This window comes from Balaenoptera borealis (genome assembly GCF_965194805.1).
Source record: "Balaenoptera borealis genome assembly, chromosome: 1".
Taxonomy (NCBI): Eukaryota; Metazoa; Chordata; class Mammalia; order Artiodactyla; family Balaenopteridae; genus Balaenoptera; species Balaenoptera borealis.
The window spans coordinates 82,488,839-82,513,833 of record NC_138860.1 but is presented as its reverse complement, the minus strand read 5'-3'; the positions used below and the strand labels follow the sequence as shown (position 1 = coordinate 82,513,833).

The following is a 24,995-nucleotide window of genomic DNA, read 5'->3' as shown; positions in this document are numbered from 1 at the left end:
GAGGATGACTGGCTAAATGGTGTGATTGAGGAACTGAAGGAAGGCCCTCCCCCATCGGGCTTCTAGTTGCCAGAAATCTCTCCCCACTTTGGCTCTGCCTCTTGTTTACTCATTGCAGCAAACATTTATTGAGTCCTGTGAAGCCCTGGGATCAGCCACCCTGAGTCTACCCTAAAAGGAGCTTGAAAATGGTCAAGGTTAAATCCCTAAGAGGGACTGAGAAACCCTCTGACCTGTCCCACTGGGTACCAGCTACCCAAGGACAAGGTGTCGGAGGAGGGGGGGGGGGTGGACCAAGACCCTGAGGCAGCAGGCACGTGGACCCTCACTGCATATCTCATCTCTGACCCTCCGCGTCTCCCCCTGCGGACTGGGTTAACAAATCCTCCCCTTACAGGGTGTTTGTAAGGATGACACAAAACCACCCCGGTGCCCACCGCTGTCAATTCCCCTCCGCTTCTCCTGTCCCACCAGGCCTGCGTGCCACCGGCCCATCCGTGAGCCAGAGCGTGCCCATCACCAAATCTGGGCTTTTCCAGGTCAGTCTTAAAGGTCTAGAGCTGTTCTCTCGAATACGGTAGCCATTTACTAAGTATGGCTATTTGAATTTAAATTAATTAAAATGAAATCAAATTTAAAATGTAGTGCCTTAGTTGCACTAGTCACACTTGGCTACTGTATTCCACAGCGCAGGTATAGAGCATTTCGCGATCATTGCAGAAGGTTCTACTGCACAGTGCTGGTCTCGAGTGCTAAACAGTTTCTTCCAGAGGTTTTCTGTTGCTTCTTCCTTTATCTCTCTCTGGACCTTCTCTCCACCTGAGCACAGCTCAACCCGCACAGGTAATGGTTAAGGTTTTGGAGCCAGACAGACCTCTGCCTGGCCCTGCCATGGAGAAATAACGTGAGCTTGGGTGAGGGATTTTACTTCTCAGAGACTCACTGTTCTCATCTGGAAAAGAGAAATAATTCATGTACTACCTTGCAGAGTTGTTATGATGATGAAATGCCCTAAGTAAGGTACTACAGAGTGTATAGTGAGGTCTCTAGCACAGAGCAAATGCTTAAATGCGTGTAGCTAATAACTTATTCATTTGAAAAAAATATTTTGAGCTCCTCTGATCTTCCAAGCACTATTGTAAGAGCTGAGGATACAGCAGTGAGCCAAATAGCCAAAAATCCCTGGCTCACGGGGGCTTCATTCTACCTGGGATGTATATTAAATATATAGTATGATAGTGACCTAGTGCTAAGGAGGAAAAATAAAGCAAGGGAGGGAGATAGGAACTGCGTACATGTTGAGGAGTATGTAGAATTGATCTTTTCGAGGGGAGGCCAGGGAAGTTCTCACCAAGAAGATGACGCTTGCATGAAGGCCTGAAGAAATATAAATGTTTAGGGATTCCTTATACTCCCATCTTGCGCAGGAAAATTCCTGCCTCCTCTTTAACAATCTGATCCTACGTGAGGGCCTGCTGGGTTCTGGAGCAGAGGGCTCTGTGGGGACACACGGGTGCCCTCTGCCCTGGTGAAACTTGGGGTTGTCTCTGGGGAGACCAGGCCTCAGCCATTGGGCCCCTTAGACTCCAGCTGGACAGGGGAATGCTAAATGTCCTGTTGCTAACTGTCATTGAGGTATCAGTCTTTGGAAGAGAATCCTTGAGGGCTGGAGTGGCAAGAGGAAGATGGCAAAAAAGAGGCTTTTAACTCTTAGACTCTGTTTGGTGAAGCCCTGGGGAGTTTGTTTTCGGTCATCTGTGTGCTCTACTCTCTTCTGCACTTGAGATCCAAAAAGGTCCAAAGTCTCTGGCATAGCCAGGGGCTTTTCTGGCACGGTCCTGGGTTTGGCCTGACTTCTAGCTGCACCTCACTCCTACCTGCCCCCGCCAGCTCTGCCCTCTGGCTCTGCTCTTAGGAGTGTGCCCCCTGAGGCCCCGCATCCAGGCTGTCTCCCAGCACCTGTGCTCAGTTTCCCTCCACCTCCCAACTTCCTTTCCCGAAAAGCATCCTCTGGTTTTCTCTCTCTACGTGATGGTTACAACAACCGTTACCATACTGAGTGACGACCGTACACGGAACTGTGCTGGGCTCTTTGCATCTGTGACCTCATTTACTCTTCACAGCAGCCGTGTGTGAGAGGAATCTGAGGGCATTGCATCGATGCGGTAGACTGTAGGACAGCAGGTCTTGTTGGGGGGAGATCAGGTCAGTTCAGACACGCTGAAACTGAGCTTTCTATTGGACAAGGCGAGAAGATGCTGATGAGCTGGGTATGGGAGTCCAGAGTTTGGGAATGAGGACTGAGTTGAGGTATGAATTTGGGAGTCGACTGATGGCAGGTGTTATTTCAAGCCTTGAGAGTGGCTGAGATCACCGAGGGCGAAAGTGTAGATGGAGAAGAGACGAGGCCCTGGGCTGAGCCCTGGGACACTCCAACCTTTTCAGGCTGGAAAAGGAGGAGGAGACTGGGAAGGTGAGACCAGTGAAGCAGGAGGAGAACCAGGAGAGTTGTTGTCCAGAAAATCCAGTGAGGACAGTGTGTCAAGAGGCAGAAGCAATCAGTGGTGTCAAACGCTGCTGAGAGGCAAGAGGACAACCTAACCAGTGGACTTAGCTACACGCAGGCCATTGGTGACCTTGACTTGATGTGAGGAGTTTCGGCGAAATGGTGGAGGCCTAAGGCTGACAGGAGTAGTTTGCAGAGAGAGCAGGAGGAGGGAAACTGGAGCCGGCTGGTAGAGGCTACTCTTTGGAGGATTTTAGCCATAAAGGGGAGAAAAGAAATGGAGTGTTCGTTGGCTGGAGAAGTGGAGTCATGAAAAGAATTTTTAAAAAAATGACTGAAATCTCAGCATGTTTGCTTGCTGATGGAAATGATCTAGTAGAGATCAAAAATTGACAGAGAGGTGAGAATCGCCGAAGCAGTGTCCTTGAGTAGGTGAAAGGAAATTGAGGTTCAGAGAGATTAAGTAACTTGCTCAAGATCGCACAGCAAGGAAGTGACAGACCTTGCTCTGAATCTTGCTCTTTCCACTGTATCACGTGTGTCACCCACAACTCCCACCCTTCCCAAAGCATGGCGACTTCAGTGATATCGTCTCTGTTATCAGTGTCCTCAGACTCACCAACTACATATGCACTGGTGTGGCAAAGACAGCCCCACTTTTTGCCCCAGGAAGTGTCCTTCTTCAGTACTTCTCTTAAGAAGAATAGTTAAGGCCACAGTATATGTTTAAACCATTGCACTGTAACCGCCTCCTCCCCCATATCCATTCATATCACTTTGGGTCAGGGGAATGTTTTGCAACCACATGTCACTGTAAATGATCTTTCTCTGTCTCTTAGCAAGGCAGCTGGGACAGCAGAGAGAGAAAACAGCTCAGGGGTCAGACAGTCCAGGCCTGTCTCTTGACTGCCCACTTAACAAGCCAGCAGACCTTGGGCCAAGTCACTCCAAGCCCAGGCAGAGCAACACATCTTGAGGCTGAAACAAACAAAAGCAGGTGCTTGATAGCTGCTATTGATTTGAAGACCCCATTTTGATGGGAGGGGAGGGGGAGGCTATAGTGTGAAGACTTTCTCACAGAAAAGGGGAAAGACCCACTAATGCAGTGGAAATAATAATTACAATTGTTCACATTTTTTGAGAGATTAGGTATGTCCTGAAAATAGTGCTAAGTTTTTAACGTTAGTTTTTTGTTTTTTTATATTTAAATCTTTATTTATTTGGCTGCGCGGGGTCTTAGTTGCGGCACGCGGGATCTTCCTTGCCGCGTGCGGGATCTTTAGTTGCAGCATGTGGGATCTAGTTCCCTGAGCAGGGATCAAGCCCAGGCCTCCTGCATTGGGAGTGCAGAGTCTTAGCTACTGGACCACAAGGGAAGTCCCTACAGTCTCCTTTTGATGGACGTTGACTTTGGGCTTGTTTCCTGTCTTGCCATTACAGACAGTGCTTTGGGGAGTAACTTTGCATATCCATCATGTTGCCTGAGCGCAAGAACATCCGCAGGATAAATTTCTTGAAGGTGAACCTGTGGGTCGAAGGCCATGTGCATTTGTACTTTTGAGTGAGAGTGGAAGTTGCACCAATTCATACTCCCCGCAGCAATGAGAGAATGCCTGTGTCTCCACACCTCTGACGAAAATGTGTTATTAAACTGCTATCTACACAGAGATGGCATCTGTGTGGAATTAACTTGTATTTATCTTATCTGAGTGTGAATGTACAGGTTTTCCCATGTTTAAGAGACATTTGCATAACCTGTTTCTATGAAGTGCCTGTTCATATTCATTGCTCATTTTTAAAAACTGGGTTGTTGGTCTTTTTCCTCGTAATATATTAAAGAATTTAGTCCTCTCTGATATGAGTTGTGAAGATTTTTCTCTAGTTTGTCATTTGTCTTTTGACTTTTTTGGGTGGGGGTTGGTTTTTGCGTATTAAAAAAAAATTGTAGTTGGGTTTATCAGTTTCTTTTATGACTTGTAGGTTTTGTATCATACTTAATAAGATCTTCCCTATGCCAAGATTGTCTTAAAAGATTCTTTTTGGGAGGGGGTAAAAAAAAGATTTTTTTTCTGGTGTCTTTAAGAATTTTTGTATTTAAATGTTTGATCCATTTTGAATTTATCATGGACTGAGGTATGGCTCTAACTTTTCTTAACCCAGTTATCACCTGATGTCCTTTTTTATAGTTTATTGAATAATCCATCTTTCCACCACTGATTTTAAAAGCCACCTTTAAAATCTACCAAATTGCTGTGTATACTTGGGTTTATACTGCTTGTCGGCAGATTGAATAGTTAAAAAGCACAAATTCTGAGGCCTAATTGCTTGGGTTTGAATCTAGGCTTACCCCTAATTAGCTATGTAACCAGCCTCCTCTTCTGTAAGATAAGCTGTTGGGAAGATCAAGTTGGGTCATCCATGTGCAAGCTTAGAATAGCACCTCTATATAGCCAACGCTCAAACTAAGCTATTTTTAAATAATTGTAGTAAGATACAGAAGCATAACATTTATCATCTTAGCCATTTTATTTTATTTTATTAAAATAAATTTTATTTATTTATTTATGGCTGCATTGGGTCTTCCTTGCTGCGCGCGGGCTTTCTCTAGTTGCGGAGAGCAGGGGCTACTCTTTGTGGCAGTGTGTGGACTTCTCACTGCGGTGGCTTCTCTTGTTTCAGAGCATGGGCTGTAGGTGCACAGGCTTCAGTAGTTGTGGCACACGGGCTCAGTAGTTGTGGCTCACGGGCTTTAGAGCGCAGGCTCAGTAGTTGTGGCGCACGGGCTTAGTTGCCCCATGGCATGTGGGATCTTCTGGGACCAGGGCTCGAACCCGTGTCCCCTGCATTGGCAGGCAGATTCTTAACCACTGCGCCACCAGGGAAGTCAGTCATCTTAGCCATTTTAAAGGGTACAGTTCAATAGTGCAGACAAATCTATTTTTGGTTACTATTATTTCTGAACTTTCTAGTCTCCTCCATAGTTTTGTCTGTCTACTCATGTGTCAGTATCACACTGTTTTAATAACTATAGCTTTATAATATGCTTTAGAGTTTGGTAGGGCTAATCCTCCTCTCAGTTCTCTGCTTTTTCAGAATTTTCCTGGCTATCCTTGCTTGTTTACTTTTCTGTTTGAACTTTAGAATCAGCTTGCCTACTTCCAAGAAAAAAAAGTCCTGTTGGTATTTTTATTAGGATCAAGTTAAATTTAGAGATAACTTAGGGAGCACTGACATAGTTATAATGCTGAGTCTCCCTAGCTCAAAACATGGTAGGCCTGGCGTGGCTTATTTATGAGGGGAACAGGTTGGGGGCAGGAAAGCTGGAAACCAGGTTTCACAGTTTCACTGAGGGTAGATATGCCTGCTCTTCCATTCTGAGCTGCTTTCTTCATGGTGACATGAAGCTAGACCAGTGTGTGTGTGCGTGTGTGTGTGTGTGTGTGTGTGTGTGTGTGTGTCTGCTCATGGTACATGGGAGTAAGGAGAAGAATGTAGGCTTGAATTCAGGCAGGAGGACTTAGGGGCTTTATAAAACGTGTGTAGCAGCGTAACATACATATGGGAGAGTGCGCTCAGCATAAATTTAACAGCCCGATGAATTTTCGCAAACTGAGCATAGCCGTGTAACCACCACTTAGCTACATGACCAGCCCCAGCAGGCTCTCCTGTGTCCCTTCTAGTCACTCCCTACCACACCTCCACTTTGTGACTTCTCACATCTTTAGCTTTGCTTCCTCATATCTAAAGGGGTGGAGGAGTGGAAGCTGGGGCAGGAGGTGGGGTTGGATATGGTTTGGGATGGGGAAGGGGGAACAGATATCGGGTGTGTGCTGCACCCTGCCCCCCTTTGCTTCCACAAACACATAAAAGACCCTGATGTGGGTCAGGCTCCTGGTTAGACTCCAAGGCCAAGTTCAGAGACAGGAAGACAGGACCCTTTGTGCTGTGCTCCTGGGAAGGCAGTGGGCTGTGGGGCAAGCATGACCCAGAGTCCCAAGGCCCAGGGTTCCAGTCCTGGCTACACCACACACTGGCTGTGTGACTTCTGGGCCCTGGTTCTCCTCATCTATAAAAAGGAGCAGGTTGGCTGAATCATCTTTAAGGGCCTTTATAGCCCTAGAAGAGCAACTCTTAGCTCAGCACCCACTCTGTGGCTGTAGCCCCAACTTAGCCCCTTTCTGGACCCAAGTCCCGTCTGTGTCCACCTGTGGCCATGTGCCCTTCTTCCCGGCCTGCTTAGTCTTGCCTTTACTCTTTTTATTTCTCAATCTGCTTCTTGGGGTTTGGTGGGGGTGGGGGAATTGAATTGTTTGCCCTCCTTTGATATCTTTTCCTCTAATTAGTTTATAATCTCTGAGAGGTGACCCAGGCCAGACCTTCTGGGCCCGGGGCCAGCTGATTATCTGTGATGCTGCCAGGGGAGGATTGAATGTTTTTCTTGTGAGGAGTTGGTCACACGCGCTGGTCTCTGAGTCAGCAGCCAGCATTACCTTTTTATGGTCCAAAGGAGCCTCCCAGACCCTCTGTCCAAGCAGTAAGTATACAGTCCCTGGTGCGGATGGAGGGGAAGGCCTCGCCAAGATAAATACTGACTCCACCAAATACAAGACAAATACGAGCAGGTACAGAAGTACAAACACATTAGACGGAGAGGAGGGCAGGAGTCAGCAACCTGAGGAGCGGGCTGTGGAAGAGGTGGGGCTGGGAGCTGAGTTAGAGAAGGTGGCAGGGGCCACAGAGGCCCAGCCCTAAATGGCAGGAGAGGGCATTCTGGGGATTTTAGGGAAGTGAGTGGATGATCTGGTGAGAGCGTGAGATTGGGAGTCCGACGGGGGAGGGGGGCGCTTTTAAACTATAACTCGTCACAGGAGTGCTGCTGCTGTAGGGTAGAAGGAGAAGGATCAAGGGTACTTGGCCCCTGGTTTCCTGGGAGAGCCCCTGAGGGGCTAGTTGGTGTGGCAGGGCTGTGTGGGAAAAGGCTCGCTCCCCCTTCACACAGACCCCTCAACCCCAGGACTCCCCTCCCTGAGCCTCTGTGATGGGTGGAAAGGCCTGAGGAGAGCAGGGAGGAGGAGAGGAAATTGGGAGAGAGGGGGAGACGAGGGTGGTGGGCAGCCCAGAGAAGCGGGGCTGGGCCGGAACACGGGGATGCGCCTGGACCCCCGGAGAGAGGGGGGCTTTGGCCAGACTCACCTGGAGCCAATGCAGACTCCCTCCCTCACTAGCTGTGTGAATTTGGGCCAGTTCCTTAACTTCTCTGAACTTCCACGGAAATGGGGACCAGCCTCTCCCATAGCAGGGTTGTTGTAGGAGCCGAGGGCTCTTAGGTAAAGTGCCTGGCACCTGCTAAATGCTGTAGGTGGTGCTGAGTGTTACGGTTATTATTACTCGGGAAGTCAGGACATTGGTTTCAGTCCTTAGATGGGGATGCAGGGAGAGGGGACAGAGCACACTGGGGACTTGTTCTAGGCCCCGTGGGGTCAAATTCTGCATGTGTTTCCCTTTGAACATGAGGTGCCCACATTCTTCTTCTCCTGGAGACTTCTCAGCAGCTCCCTCCTTCCAGATCAGGGTCTTTACCGCTGACAGGGGCCCTGCGGTTCCTCTGTGACCCCTTCTGAGATCCTGTGTCTCTGCAGCCCCAGAGGCTGGAGGCTGTCCTGTGCTGCTAGCCGGCCCAGCTGCCAGCCTGGACGACTGTCCCTGCTCAGAAACCGGGGCGGTGGGATTAGCAAGCGTGAGCTAAGCCCGTGTTGCGGTGGCACTGGGCAGCTGCTTCACCGCTTACATAAACGGGTCCAGGAAGCTGAACTTGTTTTTGCTGGCAAGAGCAACAACAAGCTGCAAGAGAGTTGAGAAATATGTGTCTCCGTGTGCGTGTTTTTCTCTGGTTATTGACATTTGCAAGTTTACTTGAAGAAGGAAAAAAGTAGAAAAACAAGAAAGCTGTCTGGGTTTCTGGCACCCAACCTTAGGTCTGGAAGGGGGAAGAGTCTCACTTCCCAGGGCTGTACTGCAAAGTTCCCAGGCTTGAGAGGTGTCGGCCATGGTGGGGGGCCCAGCGGCCCAGGGAGTGGGATTGCGTGAGCATTGGGCCGGGAGGTGTGGATTTGGTTGCCAGAGGTTACTAGGACCTAAACTCTCTTCCCCTTGAGGAGTGAGAGGCGAGGGAGGTTATGGGAATTTCCCTCTCCTGGGGCTCTCTAGGGATAAGGAGACGCGTCTGTCTGAGGGCACTGGGATGCCCTGGCCATCATCCTTCTCCAAAAGTCATTGACTACTAGAATAATAAATCCATAGATTAATTGTATTTTCAAGCTGGGCTGTTGTCTGAGATAAACAGACACAGACATGCTTCCTACCCCCTGTGAGCTAGTGATTCAGAGTGATAAGATGCTAGACGGCAGGAACAGGGGCAGCAGGGAGCTTCAGATTGTAGTCTGAACCCTCACCTCATAGAGAAGGTGAGTGGGGCTCTGTCAGGGGCTGTGATGTGCCCAAGGCTCATTGCAAGTCAGTGGCAAGACCAGGAATAGAACTCGGGTCTTCTGATAACACAGGGCTGCTTCCCCTATGCCAGGCTGCCTGCCACTCTTAGAGATGTGTTTTATGTTAAAGGACAAATCAAGACAAGAGTGTATCTTGGTGTCAGTCCAACCCTACCCAGTTAATTGTCAGTGACTAAACAAGACCAGACCAGATACTGAGTTCATTGACAGTTGAGGAGGAGATTTGGGGAGGTTTGTTTTCAGGAGGGGATACTTTTCTGCTCTCAGTCCCAAGTGAGATGCTTTGGTCCTCTGCACAATCCCTTTTCATAGGCAGCTGGGATGTAGGGTGCTGCCACCCTGCATCTGACATTGACCTTGGTAAGAACAAAGGCGGCTCAACAGTCCTTCGCCGCCTCCTCCTCTCTGCTGCCTCTGGGATGCTTTGTGATGCACTAGGAGCACTAGGAGGCCAGGAAGGGGTGGGGGGCTGGGGGGAGGGCAGGCACTGGTGATTGGAAGATTAACAGAAGGAGGAAGCACTGCTGGCTCCTGTCCTGGAGGCTGGGGTTGGAGGTGGGTGGGCACTGAGCCTGCACATACCTCTGCCTGCAGAGTCAGGTTTCTGATCCCCTTGGAGGACACCAGATACCTGCCCTCCCCAGGCCCTCACTTCTCAATGCCTTTCCATGCTGTTCCCTCTTTATACAATGCCATTCCCTGTAGTTCCACTTATCAAACTCCTACTCATGTCTCAAGGCTCAACCCAAATATCTCTTCCATTGAATCCCTCCCTTTTTGAGTGTTCTACCCCTCCTCTTGGCTCCCTCAATATGTCAGGGACATTTATCTTAGGGCAGCCTGTGTTATAGGTAGTTTTAAGTTGTCCATGGGGTTTTGTGGAGAGGAGTGTCAGTGCATAGTAGGTGATAGTAGGTGTTCACCACTAGCTGTCAGTTCTGTCTCCAGGATTAAGATTTCTGGCCTTGCACTTGATGGTGCACAAAAAAATTCTTGAATCTTAAGGAGGGGACAGGCATGGACTTGCAATGCTGGCCTCAAATGGCTGAGCAATTGCTCACGGGCAGATGCTAAACTGCATGCTGTGCTGAATGTCAGAGTGTGCAGGGCCAACCCCTCCCTCCCCACCTGGTCCCCTCACCTCCCAGAGTGGGAGTGTGAGAATGGCTGGGGCACATCTCTGGGGAACAGGATGCTCTCAGGAGCTCCCTCCTCACCTGTTCCCCACTGTGTCTCTTCCCTTTGGCTCTTCCCCATCAGGGAGGCCTTCAGGAGGGCCCTGGCAGACTCCAAGGAGCAGACAAACAGGGCAGATAGGGAGGGATGGTGCCCTTGTGTCCACCAGGGGATGAGGCCAGCATGGCTGAGGGTTAAGTGTGTAGCGTGCAGCGCAAGTGACAAAACAGAGAGCTGCAAGGGTTGGAGAGCAGAGCTGCAAGCGCGGGGGGGTGAACGCTCTTTGACCGGCAGGTGCTGTCAGAAGCTGCTTTGCCCTGAAAAGTCCAGTCTCACCCCACCCCTATTCCCTGGTGTTCACTACACTCTGCCCCACCTCCTCCCGCCCTAGGCGTGATAACGTGCACAGATCCAGGCTATGTAGTTTCTTTGTCTTAAATACGTATATACGTATGTATGTGTGTCTGTGTGTGTTCATTATAAGAGTAATACAAACAACTTATAGAAAATTGAAAAAAAAGACAGAAAGATGAAAGGAAGAGAAAGAAATTGCCTCTAGTCCCATCATTTGGAGAGGTGGGTGGAAGTACCAGGAGGGCATTCTGTGAACATCACTTCTTCCTTTTCAAAGAGTTGCTCAGGCAGGGGTTCCCTGGTGGCCTAGTGGTTAGGATGCCGGGCTTTCACTGCCTTGGCCCAGGTTCAATCGCCGGTTGGGGAACTGAGATCCCGCAAGCCGCGAGGTGCAGCCAAAAAAAAAAAACAAGAGAGATGCCCAGGGCCTCCTATGCAGCCCCACGGGTGTCACGGGCACTGACTCAGAGATTCGGGTCAGGAGGCAGAGGGGTGGGTGGCTGGGTAGGGCCAGCACTGCCCACTCTTGACTGTAGCAAGGGTATTTTCTGGTGGTCTTTCCTCTCTGAGTGTTTGATTGTGATCATCCTGCATAGAATGCTTTTAAAGGCATAGTTAACACAGCATTGTTCACAGGTTCTAGAAGAAATGTATTTTGAAGAAGGGCAGGGACAGGCAATACTTGCCAATGGGTGTTTTACAATTAATCATTCCCCGTTAAAAAAGAGTAGTGACTCAGTTTTAAAGATTCAGAAAACCATTACTCAAGTTTTTTGGCAGAGGAAGTGGCCATTATGTTGCTCCTGAAGCTCTGCTTTAGTAGAAGAGAAAAAAAGTCTTTTTATTTGTGATTTCTCTGAGCTGCCCAAATACTCTGGCCATTGTTAGTGAATTCAGGAACAGAACAGCCCCTGCTATTGTTCAAGCTGGTCACTAACCATGGCAAGAGCTTCCATCTGAACTGGGGGTAAGGGAAGTGACCAGAGAAACATATTTCCTGGAACTGGCAAAGGCAGAAGCAGAAAAGAGAGTCCCTTCTGGCTCCAGGCTTATAGTTTCTTTCCTCAGCATCTCCTGGCTGTGACAAGCTGGCTCTTCTGGCCTCTAGTGTAGGGCTTGCCCGCTGCACAACACGAGGGGCACCACGTAGACCGCTGTGTCCTGTGTGACAGGGGCTCCTGGGAGTGTGCACTGTGGAGGCCCTGACCTTGTGGGTACCTCTTAGGCACCCTACATTAAACATTAATTAGGCACCTACTGAGTTCTCTGAGGAGTGCTAGTAGGAGTTCACAGCCTCATAGTCATGATTGGGGAGGGGGACCTATATATAGTTAAGGATGGTGCCATGTGGAAAGTGCCAAGGAAAGCATGAGCCTACCGTGGTCCTTTACCCCTACTTGGACTTTCAGGCAACCCTGAGAATCTATTGTGTATTGGTGCCTTGTGAATTCCGACTTCCGCTCGTCAGCTGACGGAGGGATGTTGTAAGCACTGCACAGTGGGGCCACCCACCAGAAGACTGTCCTATTCTGACAGCGTCTCCATCTTTTTTATTTTTTTGACCTCGCCGTGCGGCTTGTGGGATCTTAGTTCACGGACCAGGGATCGAACCCGTGCTCCCTGCACTTGAAGCTCGGAGTCCTAACTACTGGACCACCAGGGAATTCCCGACAGTGTCTCCGTCTTTGTTCCTACAATGTTGGTAATTTGTGCGTGAACTTGACATCCATGTTAGGTTTTGTCCTTATAGCTGCTTTATTAAGTGGAAAATGGAAAAGTGAAAGTATCGATATATTGATTCAAAGTGTCAGTGTGTCTTCTAGACCTAACCTGATTCAGGGAAAGATGTAATTCAGTATGTGGACTGGACATGGCAAACCATAGCCACTGTCAAGTGCACGTAAGACTTAAAAGGTTTGGACTGTGTGTCAATTATGAAGGAAAAGGACATGTGTGACATGCACACACACCAGGACCAGCAATTCTACTCAGGGAAATTCTTGGGCAAATGCGCCAAGAGCCACCTTCGAGAAAGTTCCCTCTTTGATATAGCAAAACACTGGAAACGACCCAAAACCTCCCTCAGCAAGAGAATGATACAGTTGTCCAATGGAATATTACACAGCAGTGAAAATGAATACTATAGCTACATGAATCATGGAAGCAATGAATGACAAAAACATGTCACAGAAGACTATAATCTATTTACATAAATCTCAAATATCACACAAAGTTAAGAAAAATTGAGGGATCCATGAGTAGCAAAACTGAACCCATTTACAAGAGAAACTAACACAGTATTGTGAAGCAATTATACTCCAATAAAGATCTATTAAAAAAAAAAAGTGAGGGAGCGATAAGTCCAAAATGTAACACTATAAGCAGGGAGGCTGGGGGATGCAGAACACAGAGGGAGCTTCAGAGACAGTGATTGTGCTCGTGGTTCGGTTGGTAGGAGCTTGGGGGTGTTTCATGCTTCAATAGCTTTCATGTACATTACATATATTAATTTGCATGTGTTCAATATCATATAGTACATTTAAAAACGATACTTGAAATGCTGGAAATATATTACTGAAGATTATGTATGAAAGGTGTACTGTAGTTAGGGCTTTTCATACCTCTTTTAAGCCCTCTGGGCGTGGAGGTACCCTCAGTGGACTTGGTCTCCTAGGGACTGGGATCTTGCTGATGTTCAGGGGCACCCTGTGTCGTCTGCCCCAGTTCTGCAGCAGTGAATGCGTCTTACATGTCTTGTCCTTGAGGGCAGGGTCTCTCTGCCACCTAACTGTGTCCTCTTCACTGGTGCCTGGCTCTGGGGGCCTCCTCAAATATTTGTTAAATGGAGGACATTTGGCCCGTAGTGGGGGGAAGTGAGGCAGAGGGGTCTAAGGAACCTGGCTACACTCGCTTGGCTGCATGGTGAGATTCAGCCATTTTTCTCACCCAAAGTCGAAGGCTCTGACAGTGAAGAGAAAGAAACCATAGGTGACCAGCTGCTACGCTGCCCTTGCACATGTCCCTTATCTGCCAACCTCGGGGCAGAGGTTGCCAGGGTGGAGAACTCTGACTCTAAGTGATAAGGTGAGAAGGAAGCTTGAAGGGAGTCTGTGTAGCCAGACAGAAGCTGTCGCTGTCCCTTTGATGCTCATGTCCCTGGTCTCTGGACTGTGGCCGGCGGTTGGTCTGGACAACCAGCCCCGCTGGCTTTGAGTGTTATCCTCCTGGGAGTCACTGAGCCTTATTCTCTCCTCTCCAACAGCTACCTTGGCGGGAGGAGGGACAGTCGGTTAAGCGTGAGATTAAAAACTCCTCCCAAGCAAGAAGGCTTTGCAGGTCGGGGGGACACTAGTGCTGGTCCTCCCAGCCCAGGAGCACAGGTGGGAGGTGAGGTCAGGTGCCCAGGCTGTTGCTGGGCCTTTCGGAAATCTTTGACCAGACTTATGGCTGCTGTTTGCTAATAAATGGCTACACATTTGGTTAGAAGGACCAAGTGTGCTTAACATGAAAACTTGCTGTTTTCCCTGGCTTCAGCTTCCTCAACTGGCTAGACTAATTTAAATCTTAGATTCTGGGCTTCCCTGGTGGCGCAGTGGTTAAGAATCTGTCTGCCAATGCAGGGGACACGGGTTCAAGCCCTGGCCCGGGAAGATCCCACATGCTGCAGAGCAACTAAGCCCGTGAGCCACAACTACTGAGCCTGCGCTCTAGAGCCCGCAAGCCACAACTATTGAAGCCTGTGCGCCTAGAGCCTGTGCTCCGCAACAAGAGAAGCCATTGCAATGAGCAGCCCACGCAACGCAATGAAGAGTAGCCCCTGCTCACCACAACTAGAGAAAGCCCAGGTGCAACAATGAAGACCCAACGCAGCCAAAAATAAATAAATTTATTAAAAAAAAAACTTAGATTCTATGAATCTATTTAACCTATACTAAAAAAAAGTTTACTTGTATCTTTAATATCCTTTCCTTGAGTAGCATGATATTTTTCAGGGGTGGGGAGTGCATTTGTTCCCTTTTACTTTCCAATTTGGTCCCTAGAATAAAAATAACATTACCCTAAGTGGTTTAATAGATAGGTGTAGGGTTCTGGAGGGAGCACTGAACAGAGTTGGAAGACCTGGTTTGCCTCTCAGCTGAGTTATTGGTGATCTTGGGCAAGTCTCCTGATTCCTCTGTGCCTCAGTTATTACCTGTAAAATGGAGACCCTGGGATTCTGAGACTTCCTGTGTACTCATGCATCTTGTGAGTCCCACTGGGTACGTGGCATTCATTCCTGTGTGTATACATTCATTTATACATTCATCAAGTGCTCAGTGGGCCACCACCGTGTGCCAGGCAATGATCTAGGCACTGAAATATGACAGAGAACAAAACAGCGTGCCTATTCTTGTGGCATTTGGAGTCCTGAAGTGAAGATGGATACAGAATTGGTAATTATACGGCAGTGTGTGATGGGTGACATGGTGGGGGAGGTAGAATGGGGGCCTAATGCAGCTGAGGAGGTAGGGAAGGCCTCTGGGGAAGGGACATTTAGGCTGAGACCTGCAACAGGAGGAAGTTGTGTGGGGATGGGGTGGGGGGACTGTGTCTCTTCTAAGGCTGAGCGGGGAGAGATGAGGCCTCAGAGGTCAGCAGGGGGCAGGTGGTGGAAAGCCCTGTGGGCCAGGCCTCTAAACTTGGACTTTATGCCGTGGACAGCAGTAGGCCCTTGAAGGGTTTTCTAATCAAAGGAGTGGGGTGGCCAGATAGCCGCTTTGGAAGGCTCCCTGGGGCAGCTGGGTGGAGAGGGCCAAGACTGGGGCTGGGAGGCCACAGGGAGGCCATTGCCATAACCCAGGAAGAGGTGATGTGATGGTGGCCTGGGCCAATGGAGGGACTTGAGAGATGTTTAGCACTAGAGCCTTTTGTGGCTTCCCGAATCGGATGCAGTCCCTTTGTCAGGTTGCTGTGGGCTTACCCAGTGTCTTCTCCCCCTGCAGAGATGGCAAACGATGTGCTGACCAGCCTGCCAGGGGCCAGCGTTACCCTGACCTGCCCAGGTGGGGAAGCGGGGGACAATGCCACCGTTCACTGGGTGCTCAGGAATCAGGTCACCGGTTCACGCCAAGGCAGATGGGCTGGCGTGGGAAGGAGGCTGCTTCTGAGGTCTGTGCTGCTTAGCGACTCTGGAAACTATTCGTGCTACGAGGACGGCCGCCCAGCTGGAAGCGTGCGTTTGCTGGTGGATGGTGAGTTGTGTCCTCAGAGCTCCCAGAGACGGCTCCCAGCACAGCACTGCTCTGCGCATTCCAGAGAGAGATTCCCTGCTTGACCCTTTAAATTCCTGTTATTTCCCTGGCCCAAGTATTTCGGGGAAAGGCCCAGTGACGTTTGCCAGCGAGATTGGTAGAACTTCCAGCTGGGTGGGGGCATCTGGCTGACGGAGACGCCGTCCAGCTGACCTTGCTGTGTGGTTAGGGCTTGGGGGTCGAGGGCAAGGGGCCTGGGTTCGCATCCTCCTCCTTCACGGCTTAACTTCTCTGCCCTTCAGTTCCCTCGTTAGTAAAATAAGGTTGATTTTATTAACTTACTTCAGGGTTGTTGTAAAGATTAAATATGGTGTTAAAAACTCTGCATAGCACATAGTAAGCTCTCAAATGAACTATTCTTACTGTTAGAGTTAGCAGGTTCCTAACTCCCTTGCATCTCATAAGACATCCTATAGTCAGATGCCCTGTGTGCCAGGCCCTGTGCTGAGGGACTTTCTTCCTTGGTGTCTCATACCATCTTCCCAATGTCCCAGTGAGAGGCAGCAGTATTATGGTGACTATTTTATCGTCATTTAACTTTATAGTAGAAAACTGAAGAGAGGTTGGGACTTGCCCATGGCCACACAACCAGGCCTGTGGGACTCCAAAGCCCCAACTTTTGGTGCCAATCTCGCTCCCCTTTAGGCAAGTTGGCCTCCAGGCACCTCCCCTCACTTGCCCCACCTCCTAGCCTGACAAGAGGACTTTGGCATCCTTTGATTTCCCGACCACAGTTAGATCTGTCTGTGGCTGTTTGGCTGTGGTACAGGCTGGTGCCAGGGTGGGGGCAGGGCGCTGAGTCAAGGGCTCCCCTGGAAGGGCGGTGAGGTGTGCTGCCTCCTCAGCCTCTGTGCTCTCCTTCCAGTTCCCCCCGAGGAGCCCCAGCTCTCCTGCTTCCGGAAGAGCCCCCTCAGCAACGTGGGTTGTGAGTGGAGTCCTCGGAGTCCCCCGTCCCCGACCACCAAGGCCGTGCTATTGGTGAGGAAGTTGTAAGTATCTTGGGCTGGGCTGTGTGTCTGTCTTCTCCATCCTTCCTGAGGCCCTGGGAGTGGTGGCGGCTCTCAGAGGACCCCAAGGGGACTGGCTGGCCAGTGATTCCAAAATGTTATTGGAAAGTAAGTAAGTACTTTGGACCGAGGAGAAGGGAATGAGGGAGGGAGCTGAGACTTCGCCACGAGTGCTCACCCTGTGCTCTTCACTGTGCTACAATATTTGTCCTATTAACCCACACAATAGCGGGGGTGGATGTGGGGGTGTGGGTGTTGTTTTTCTCGTTAACAGATGGAGAAACTGTGGACCACAGAGATTGGTTAACTTGTTTAAGGTCATCTAGCTAGTAAGTAGCTCTGCCGGGAATCAAACCCCAGCCTATCTGATTTCATTCAAAATACAAAGGTTTTGGGCGTTGCTCTTAAGAAGATGCAGATGTCCTCGGGAGGGGAAGGGCAGCTCGTGGGCAGTGTCCTGACTGTGAGCTTATCAGGCTTTTCCCATTATAATGGCCGATGAGAGGAGGTGGTGATAGAGTCGGGAGAGGGAGCTGGGGGCAGTGGGGCAGGAAGTCACACCTGCCTGGGGGTCCCTGTGGCATAAAGTGAGGGGACCTGGGATGAGTTCAGGCACAGATGGAAGTTGGAAGGTTACATCTCTGCAGTTTTCTCTGTCCCCATCCCAGAGCCAAGGTCCCCGTAGTCCAGATGTTTGTTTATCACTGAGTTTGAGCTGGCAATCATCAGAGTATCAAAAAATCCGAGCAGTGACGGACGTCATCTGGGTGTTTTGGTTTCCACTTGTGTCTGTCTCCAGTGAGTCACCTGGTGGTGATATTTATGTTTTGGTCTCTGCACAGGGACATGTATAGGTTGCCCATCTGCACATGATGCAGCTGCCGTTAGGACTGATGGTTCACACTCCAAGTAGAGGAAGGTCAGAAATCTCCACAGCCCGAAGCTGAGTTGGGATATAATCGTGTGGCACCTGGAAGGCATTCCTCCGTAAATGGGATGTTCTGTGCAGTGGCCCTGGGAAAGCTTTATTCAATTGACACTTGGACTAGAGTAATTTGTGTGTTGACAGTAAGAATGAGAGAGGACAGGACATTTAAGCTCACAGCCTCCTCCTGCCAGCAGCCTCGGGCATGTCCATCCTCCTCCTGGGCTGTCTACCCTGAACTGAGGAAGGGGGAGTGGGGAGCCACTGTGAGAGCCTTGGGGGCCTCCAGAACTCACTCAGGCCCATCCTGGGACTGCGGGGGTGAAACAGGCCCCTGGAAAGAGGTTTTGTACGTTCTGCTCTTTTTCTCGTGTGTGTGCCCACAGTCACACCCTCACCCCACTGCACTTGCTCCTTTGCTCTCTCCATAAGTGTTTGGCGAGTTCGGTGTCTGCCGTGGGCTGGGTGCCGTACTAGGCTGAGGGAGAGGCACAAGGCAAACAGGACTGGGCCCCTGCCCTCAAGCCCCACGGGGGTACCCACCTGTAAGCAGACGGTCCCACCTTCTCAGTGTTAGGTGGGATGGATGCCTGAGTGATGGTGGAGGGAGGGAGGGAGGGAGGCCCTCACTCAGACTGGGAAGGTGGGAGCAGGCTTCCCAGAAGGAAAGTCTGTGCCGGGCCTGGGGTTCAAACTCAAATCAGAGGTTGGTGGGTGATCCGTCACTGAGGCGGCAGGGTGAGTGGCTGCCCTGGACTCACATGCCCACACATGTCACAAGTGGGTGAAGCTCAGGCTTCCAGGCCGGGTGGGACAGTGTCTGACTCACCTCTAATATCTTCATCACCCAGGATTCCTTTCTGGGCTCACTGCCGGAAATGCTGCCACCTCTTTGCAAACCCTTCCAGCACTTCGAGGTTCTGGAATGGCATTCTACTGGCTGTCCTAGTCCTCTGAGGGCAGGTCTTTTCTGTTAGTGTCTTGAGGCCAAGGTGGGGCCTCTTGATTCCCTTCTGCATCCCCTGCAGTGCCAAGAGCCCAGGGCCTGGCAGGGAGCCCGAATGCACCACCTCTGTGATGCCACAGTGACTGAACGTGCCCTCTAGTGCAGCCTCTTAGACTGCCATGCCAGATGCTAAGCTAGATGTTTTACACTCATTTTTCAATTAATCCTAAGAAACCCCTGTGAGGTGGGTACTGTTAATATTCCCATTTTTGAATGAGAAAACAGAGGCTTGGAGAAGTTGGATAATTTACTCAAAATCCCCAGTGCTACTGAGTGTGAAGTGGAGATTAAAACCCCCTGGGTCAGACCGCAGAGCCTGAGCTCCTAACCCCTGCCCCTTCTCTCCTGTCCTGAGTAAGTGCAGCAACTGATAGCGAGCCCCGCCCTTGTTTTGTGTCTACAGTCCGGTGAAAGACTTCCAGGAGCCGTGCCAGTACTCCCCGGAGTCGCAGCAGTTCTCCTGCCAGTTGGCAGTCCCAGAGGGAGACAACTCTTTGTACGTCGTGTCCCTGTGTGTCTCCAACAGTGCCGGGAGCCAGTCCAGCAGACCCCAAACATTTGAGGGTTACGGAATCCGTAAGTAAGCTCTTCAGGCCTCCATCTCCCTTCCAACTGTTTCCTTTTTTTTGATTTAATGCTCCTCATGGACTTATTGGAGGGGCCGGTGAGGGGTTTGGTGAGCTGGTGCCTTTTGGGCTTTACTTTTTTTTTTTTTTTAATAAATTTATTTATTTATTTATTTTTGGCTGTGTTGGGTCTTTGTTGCTGCACACGGGCTTTCTCTAGTTGTGGGGTGAGCAGGGGTACTCTTCGTTGTGGTGCGTGGGCTTCTCATTGCGGTGGCTTCTCTTGTTGCAGAGCACGGGCTCTAGGTGCGTGGGCTTCAGTAGTTGAGGCACACGGGCTCAGTAGTTGTGGCTCGCGGACTCCAGAGCGCAGGCTCAGTAGCTGTTGCACACGGGCTTAGTTGCTCCGCGGCATGTGGGATCCTCCCGGACCAGGGCTCGAACCCGTGTCCCCTGCATTGGCAGGCGGATGCTTAACCACTGCGCCACCGGGGAAGCCCTTGGGATACTTGCCAGAGGTCTGATTGTGGCAGGCGAGGGCCCTGTCAGGGTGTGCCTGGGGAAGTGGTCTGGGGCTGGAGGTGGGGTCCTGCCTCCTGGGGACTTGCAGTCTTCATGGGTCTCTCCTTGGCACCAAACTTGCTGCCGCATAGGAGCTGTGCTCCCTTTTCCCACAGTGCAGCCTGACCCACCCGTCAATGTCACGGTCACCGCCGTGGACAGAAACCCCCGCTGGCTCAGCGTCACCTGGCAAGACCCCCCTTCCTGGAACTCATATTTCTACAGGTTACAGTTTGAGCTCCGATACCGGGCTGAACGATCAAAGACATTCACAATGTGGATGGTAATTTTTTCTTTTACTTCTGGACAGAAAAGAGCCCCTAGATACTCAGGGGTAGTAGAAAGGGTACTAGAAAGAAAAAAAATGAGTTCTGGGTCCTGGTCAGCCACTCACTGCCTGCATGGCCTTGAGTAAGTCTCTGAACCCTTCTGAGCCTTGGCTGCCTCATTTATAAAATGGGAATAATAATGCCAGGCCAATCTCCTCTTTGCAGGCCAGTTTATGAGATCGAGTGTGAGCTGGGAAGAGAGATGGGCTGCCTGCAAGTCAAGGGTGTGGCTTGCAGGAGTCTGTGTTACATGGGGGCAGGGACTGTGACTTACAGCTTCTGCACCGGTTGGCCCAGATGGCAACCCCACCTGGCTCTGCCTCCAGGGTGGTGTGAGCCTTTGGAGCGTCTCTGCCCAGCTGAGTCATCCACCGGACCCGAGAGAGGAAGCAGCTGAAGGGCTGGGGTTGTCCAAGGACTCCCATGTCCCTGGGGAGCTGCTTAACCTGGTGCCACCCAGGCCCCACCCCAGAGTCACCTGTGCCTCTCGCCCTCAGGTCAAGGAGCTCCAGTATCACTGCATCATCCACGACGCCTGGAGTGGCATGAGGCATGTGGTGCAGCTCCGGGCCCAGGAGGAGTTTGGGCATGGCTTATGGAGTGAGTGGAGCCAGGAGGTCACGGGCGTCCCTTGGACAGGTATGTGATAAATGCGGAAGGGATGTTTCAGCTTTGTTACTGTATCAATTATCTGTTGCTATGTAACAAGTCACCCCCAAACTCATGGTAAAATAGCAACCATTTATCTGCTCAAGACGTTGAAAATCAGTCAGCTGGGCAGCTCTTGTGCTGGTTTTGCCTGAATCATGAATGCAGCTGCATCAGGTCTGCACCGTCCAAGATGGCCTCACTGCCACATCTGACGGTTGACTCTGGCTGGTGGCTGGAGCTCTTGGTTCTCCGTGAGGTCGGTCATCTGCCAGGAGGCCAGCCCAGACTCAAGGGGGGAAAGTTCCTCCACAACTTGATGGGAGGAGCTGCAAAGAATTTGTAGCTATATTTAACCTACCACAGTTAACTAATGCTTTTTACTTGAAAAAAAAAAGATGTTAAAGGTAGTAATAATAATCATCTGTAATTACTGTGATTAGTGAAAAATTCCCTCCCAAAAATATAAAGAATAATTATCACCAGTATTCTTACCACCTAGAGAAAACCAGTGAGAACATTTTACTATACTTCTTTCCTTTTCTAAGTATATTTATGTGTGTGTATATTTATATATAAAATTTTGTGAGCATTCCCATGTAATTAAATATTTTTGAGAAATGTATTGTTTAGCAACTGTGACTAATGTTTTTTTTTTTAACCCATGGGAATTTTTTTTAACTTAATTTTTATCAAATTAATACATTCTCATGGCAAAGAAGCAAAGAAGGGATTATAATAATGTGTCCCTTGCCCCACCCCTTCCCATTTCCAGCCCTGCTTTCTAGCAGAAGCTGCTCACTTTCTGTTTCTAGTTCTTCTGCTGGTGGCCTCCTTCACTCTGAATAACAAACTAATATGGCTTTTTTTTTTCTCTTTTTTCTGAGAAAATAATTTGAGACATTATCTTTTGACTCCTTCCTATGAAAAATTAGGATGTAATAGACCTATACCCAGTGCAGGAATCTCCCAGAGAGTGGTTACCCAGCCTCTGCTTGAATGCTTCCAGAGATGGAGAGCTTACTATCCCTTGTAGCAGCCCATCCCATTGTTCCCAGTGTTCTTATTTTAGAATAGCTTAGAGGCTTGCTTCAGCGTCCGATCTTTTTAGTCCAGCAGCATAATTGGACCCAATTAGTTGTTCTTAAATACCAGACAATTAAAAAAATAATAAAATACCCATTTATTGAATGTGTATGGCAAAAAAAGCAAAGGATAGAATGATATAAATTGTCCAGGCCCACCCCTACCCCTGCCACTTTCTTCTACCCCTGGCTTCAGGGAGAATTTTTTTTTTTTTTTTTTTGGCAGCGTTGGGTCTTTGTTGCTGCGCGCGGGCTTTTTGTAGTTGCGGTGAGCGGGGGCTAGTCTTCGTTGTGGTGAGTGGGCTTCTCATTGTGGTGGCTTCTCTTGTTGTGGAGCACGGGCTCTAGGCAAGTGGGCTTCAATAGTTGCAGCGCGTGGGCTCAGTAGTTGTGGCTCGCGGGCTCAGAGCGCAGGCTCAGCAGTGGTGGTGCACGGGCTTAGTTGCTCTGCAGCATGTGGGATCTTCCCAGAGCAGGGATCGAACCTGTGTCCCCTGCATTGGCAGGCGGATTCTTTACCACTGTGCCACCAGGGAAGTCCCTTCAGGGAGATTTTTATATGTAGGCTGGCATTCTTCCCCCAGAGTGGATGCTGTAATGTGATGGCCTTTTCTCTACACTGGCTTTGCAGTGTGTGATCCTTGTCTCTCTTCTCCCGGGAGAGCCAGAGGAGTGGGCTTAGGGCTTAGGGTGTCTTGTTAATTGGATGTAGGCAACGTCAAGTGCAGGCTCAGATCTTTTCTTGTGCTGTGCCCCTCTCCTGTCCATTAAGAACAGGAGGCAACTTTCTATTGAATCCTCTCCTCAAAAGTTTATTTCCTGCTAAGACCTGGACAAGAAGGGAGGCCTAACTACTATATCTTATTTAGAAAGACCATTTAAATAAATCAGAACATCCTTCAGGCTAGATTGTGTTGCCCCGTCCACGATTGTCTTTGGTTTGTATACACTTTGAGCGAAAACACGCTCATTATCTGAATGCCAAACATTAACATGGCCTTAGGAGCCTTTGCAAGGGGAGCAAATCATTTATCACATTGTGCAGAGGAAATGTTCTGGATACAGGCCGACACCTGTTTACTTTTTATCCCAACCACTTAATTTAGATGGTTACAAACAGCTTTAGGAAATCCTGTTTTGTTAGAAAGTTCTTTCTTGTTTTTTTAAAATTTTAAATTGTGGTAAAATATACATAACTTATAATTTACCACTTTAACCATTTTAAAGCTTATGGTTCAGTGGCGTTAAATTCATTCACATTGTTGTGCAATCATCACCACCATCCATCTCCAGAACTCTTTCCATCTTGCAAAACTGAAACTCTATACCCATTAAATAGTAACTTCCCATTCACCCCTACCTCCAGCCCCTGGTGACCACCATTTTACTCTCTATCTCTATGAGTTTGACTACTCTAAGTACCTCATATAAGTGGAATCATACAGTATTTGTCTTTTTGTGACCGATTTATTTTACTTAGGATAACATCCTCAAGATTCATCCATGTTATAACCTGTGTCAGAATTTCCTCCCCTTTTAAACCTGAATAATATTCCGTTGTACGTATATACTATATTTTGTTTATCTATTCATCCATAGATGGACACTTGGGTTGCTCCCACTTTTTTTGACTATTGTGAATAATGCTGCTATGAACATGGGTGTATAAATATCTGTTTGGGTCTCTGCTTTCAATTCTTTTGAGTATATACCCAGAAGTGTAGTTGCTACATCATATGGTAATGCTATTTTTAATTTTTTGAAGAACCACCATACTGGTTTCCACAGTGGCTGCACCTTTTTACATTCCTACATTCCTATCAGCAATGTGCAGCGTTCCAATTTCTTCATAGCCTAGCCAACACTTAGTATTTTCTTCCTTCTTTCCTTCCTCCCTCCCTCCCTCTCTCTTTCTTCTTTCTTTCTCTCTCTCTCTTTTTCTTCCTTCCTTCCTTCCTTTCTTTCTTCCTCTCGCTTTCTTTTTCTTTCTCTGCCTCCTTCCCTTCCTCCCTCCCTCCTTCTTTTTCTTTCTTTCTTTCTTTCTTTCTTTCTTTCTTTCTTTCTTTCTTTCTTGCTCTCTCTTTCTTCTCTTTCTCTCCCTCCCTCCCTTCCTCTCTTTCTTTCTTTCGTTCAAAGAGCCATCCTTATGGGTGTGGTATTGTGGTTTTGATTTGCATTTCCATAATAAGCAGTGATGTTGACCATCTTTTCATGTGCTTACTGGCTCTTTGTATATCTTTTTATGAGAACTGTCTATTCAAGTAGAAAGTTCTTTCTCATGTGAATCCAAATCTGGCCTCAGTGGACCTTGGTCTCCAGGGTAACCCCTGATAAGTCTGCTAGTCTGCTCTCTCTGAATTCTTCTGGAATTCCCAGGGGACTCGCATCTGCTTGGGCTTCTGTTCCCAGGCTGTTGTATGGGATGGCTTGTGGATTCCTTACCTGTCTGGTCACCTTCCCTTAAAGCTGGTCTCATTTGTGGATGTTCCTCTTTAAATTGTTGACGTTCTCCTGACAGTGGAAGATGGTGCAGCAGAGACATGTCTCTGACTTTTCAGCCTCAGGTCCTGTGCTTCTGTGACTTGCTACAGTGACTGTGTAAGCTCAGACAGAACTCTTGGCCTCTGTTCACATAAGCAGCTGAAGAGTTTGAGCTCCCCGTTCTGTACATGTGTGGTTTTTTTTTTTTGGGGGGGGTGTTCTTCAAAACCCCAGTGGTGAATGTCCAAGAGAGATACCAGCTTCTCCCTTCTCCACTGAGGGCAGAGCAAGAAGAACTTGGATGATTCTGATGCAAGAGGGATTTAGGCTGGAAATTGGGGAGCATTTCTGGAAAATGAGAGGGAGGTTAGGTGTGTTTTACTGATGGTAGAGTTATTTGACTGTTTGGGACATGTCAGTGCACTAGATACTGCATCGATGGGCTTTTTAACCCCAAGGGCTTTTTAACCCCTTGACACAGAGGTCAAGGGGACTACACTGCACCTGGGAATCATGCTGTATGACCTTAGTAAAGTTAGTTTACTTCTCAA

General features: G+C 49.0%; 1 protein-coding gene across 14 annotated transcripts in view; it reads left to right on the top strand.

Annotated features, from left to right (window-relative positions):
* IL6R (interleukin 6 receptor) overlaps positions 1-24,995 on the top strand; it is a 51,300-nt gene that overhangs the window by 5,321 nt on the left and 20,984 nt on the right. For 4 of the 14 annotated variants that reach the window (XM_082353790.1, XM_082353792.1, XM_082353786.1 and 1 more), the window contains exons 2-6: positions 15,528-15,776; positions 16,702-16,825; positions 19,178-19,350; positions 20,018-20,184; positions 20,728-20,869. In XM_082353790.1, coding sequence (XP_082209916.1) covers positions 15,530-15,776; positions 16,702-16,825; positions 19,178-19,350; positions 20,018-20,184; positions 20,728-20,869 — 853 coding nt within the window. In that variant the 5' untranslated portion in view covers positions 15,528-15,529. Of the gene's footprint in view, positions 1-397; positions 540-589; positions 844-6,333; positions 7,129-12,135; positions 12,248-14,165; positions 14,979-15,527; positions 15,777-16,701; positions 16,826-19,177; positions 19,351-20,017; positions 20,185-20,727; positions 20,870-24,995 lie in introns of those variants that run through there. The other 10 variants (XM_082353787.1, XM_082353796.1, XM_082353798.1 and 7 more) reach the window with 9 other exon arrangements.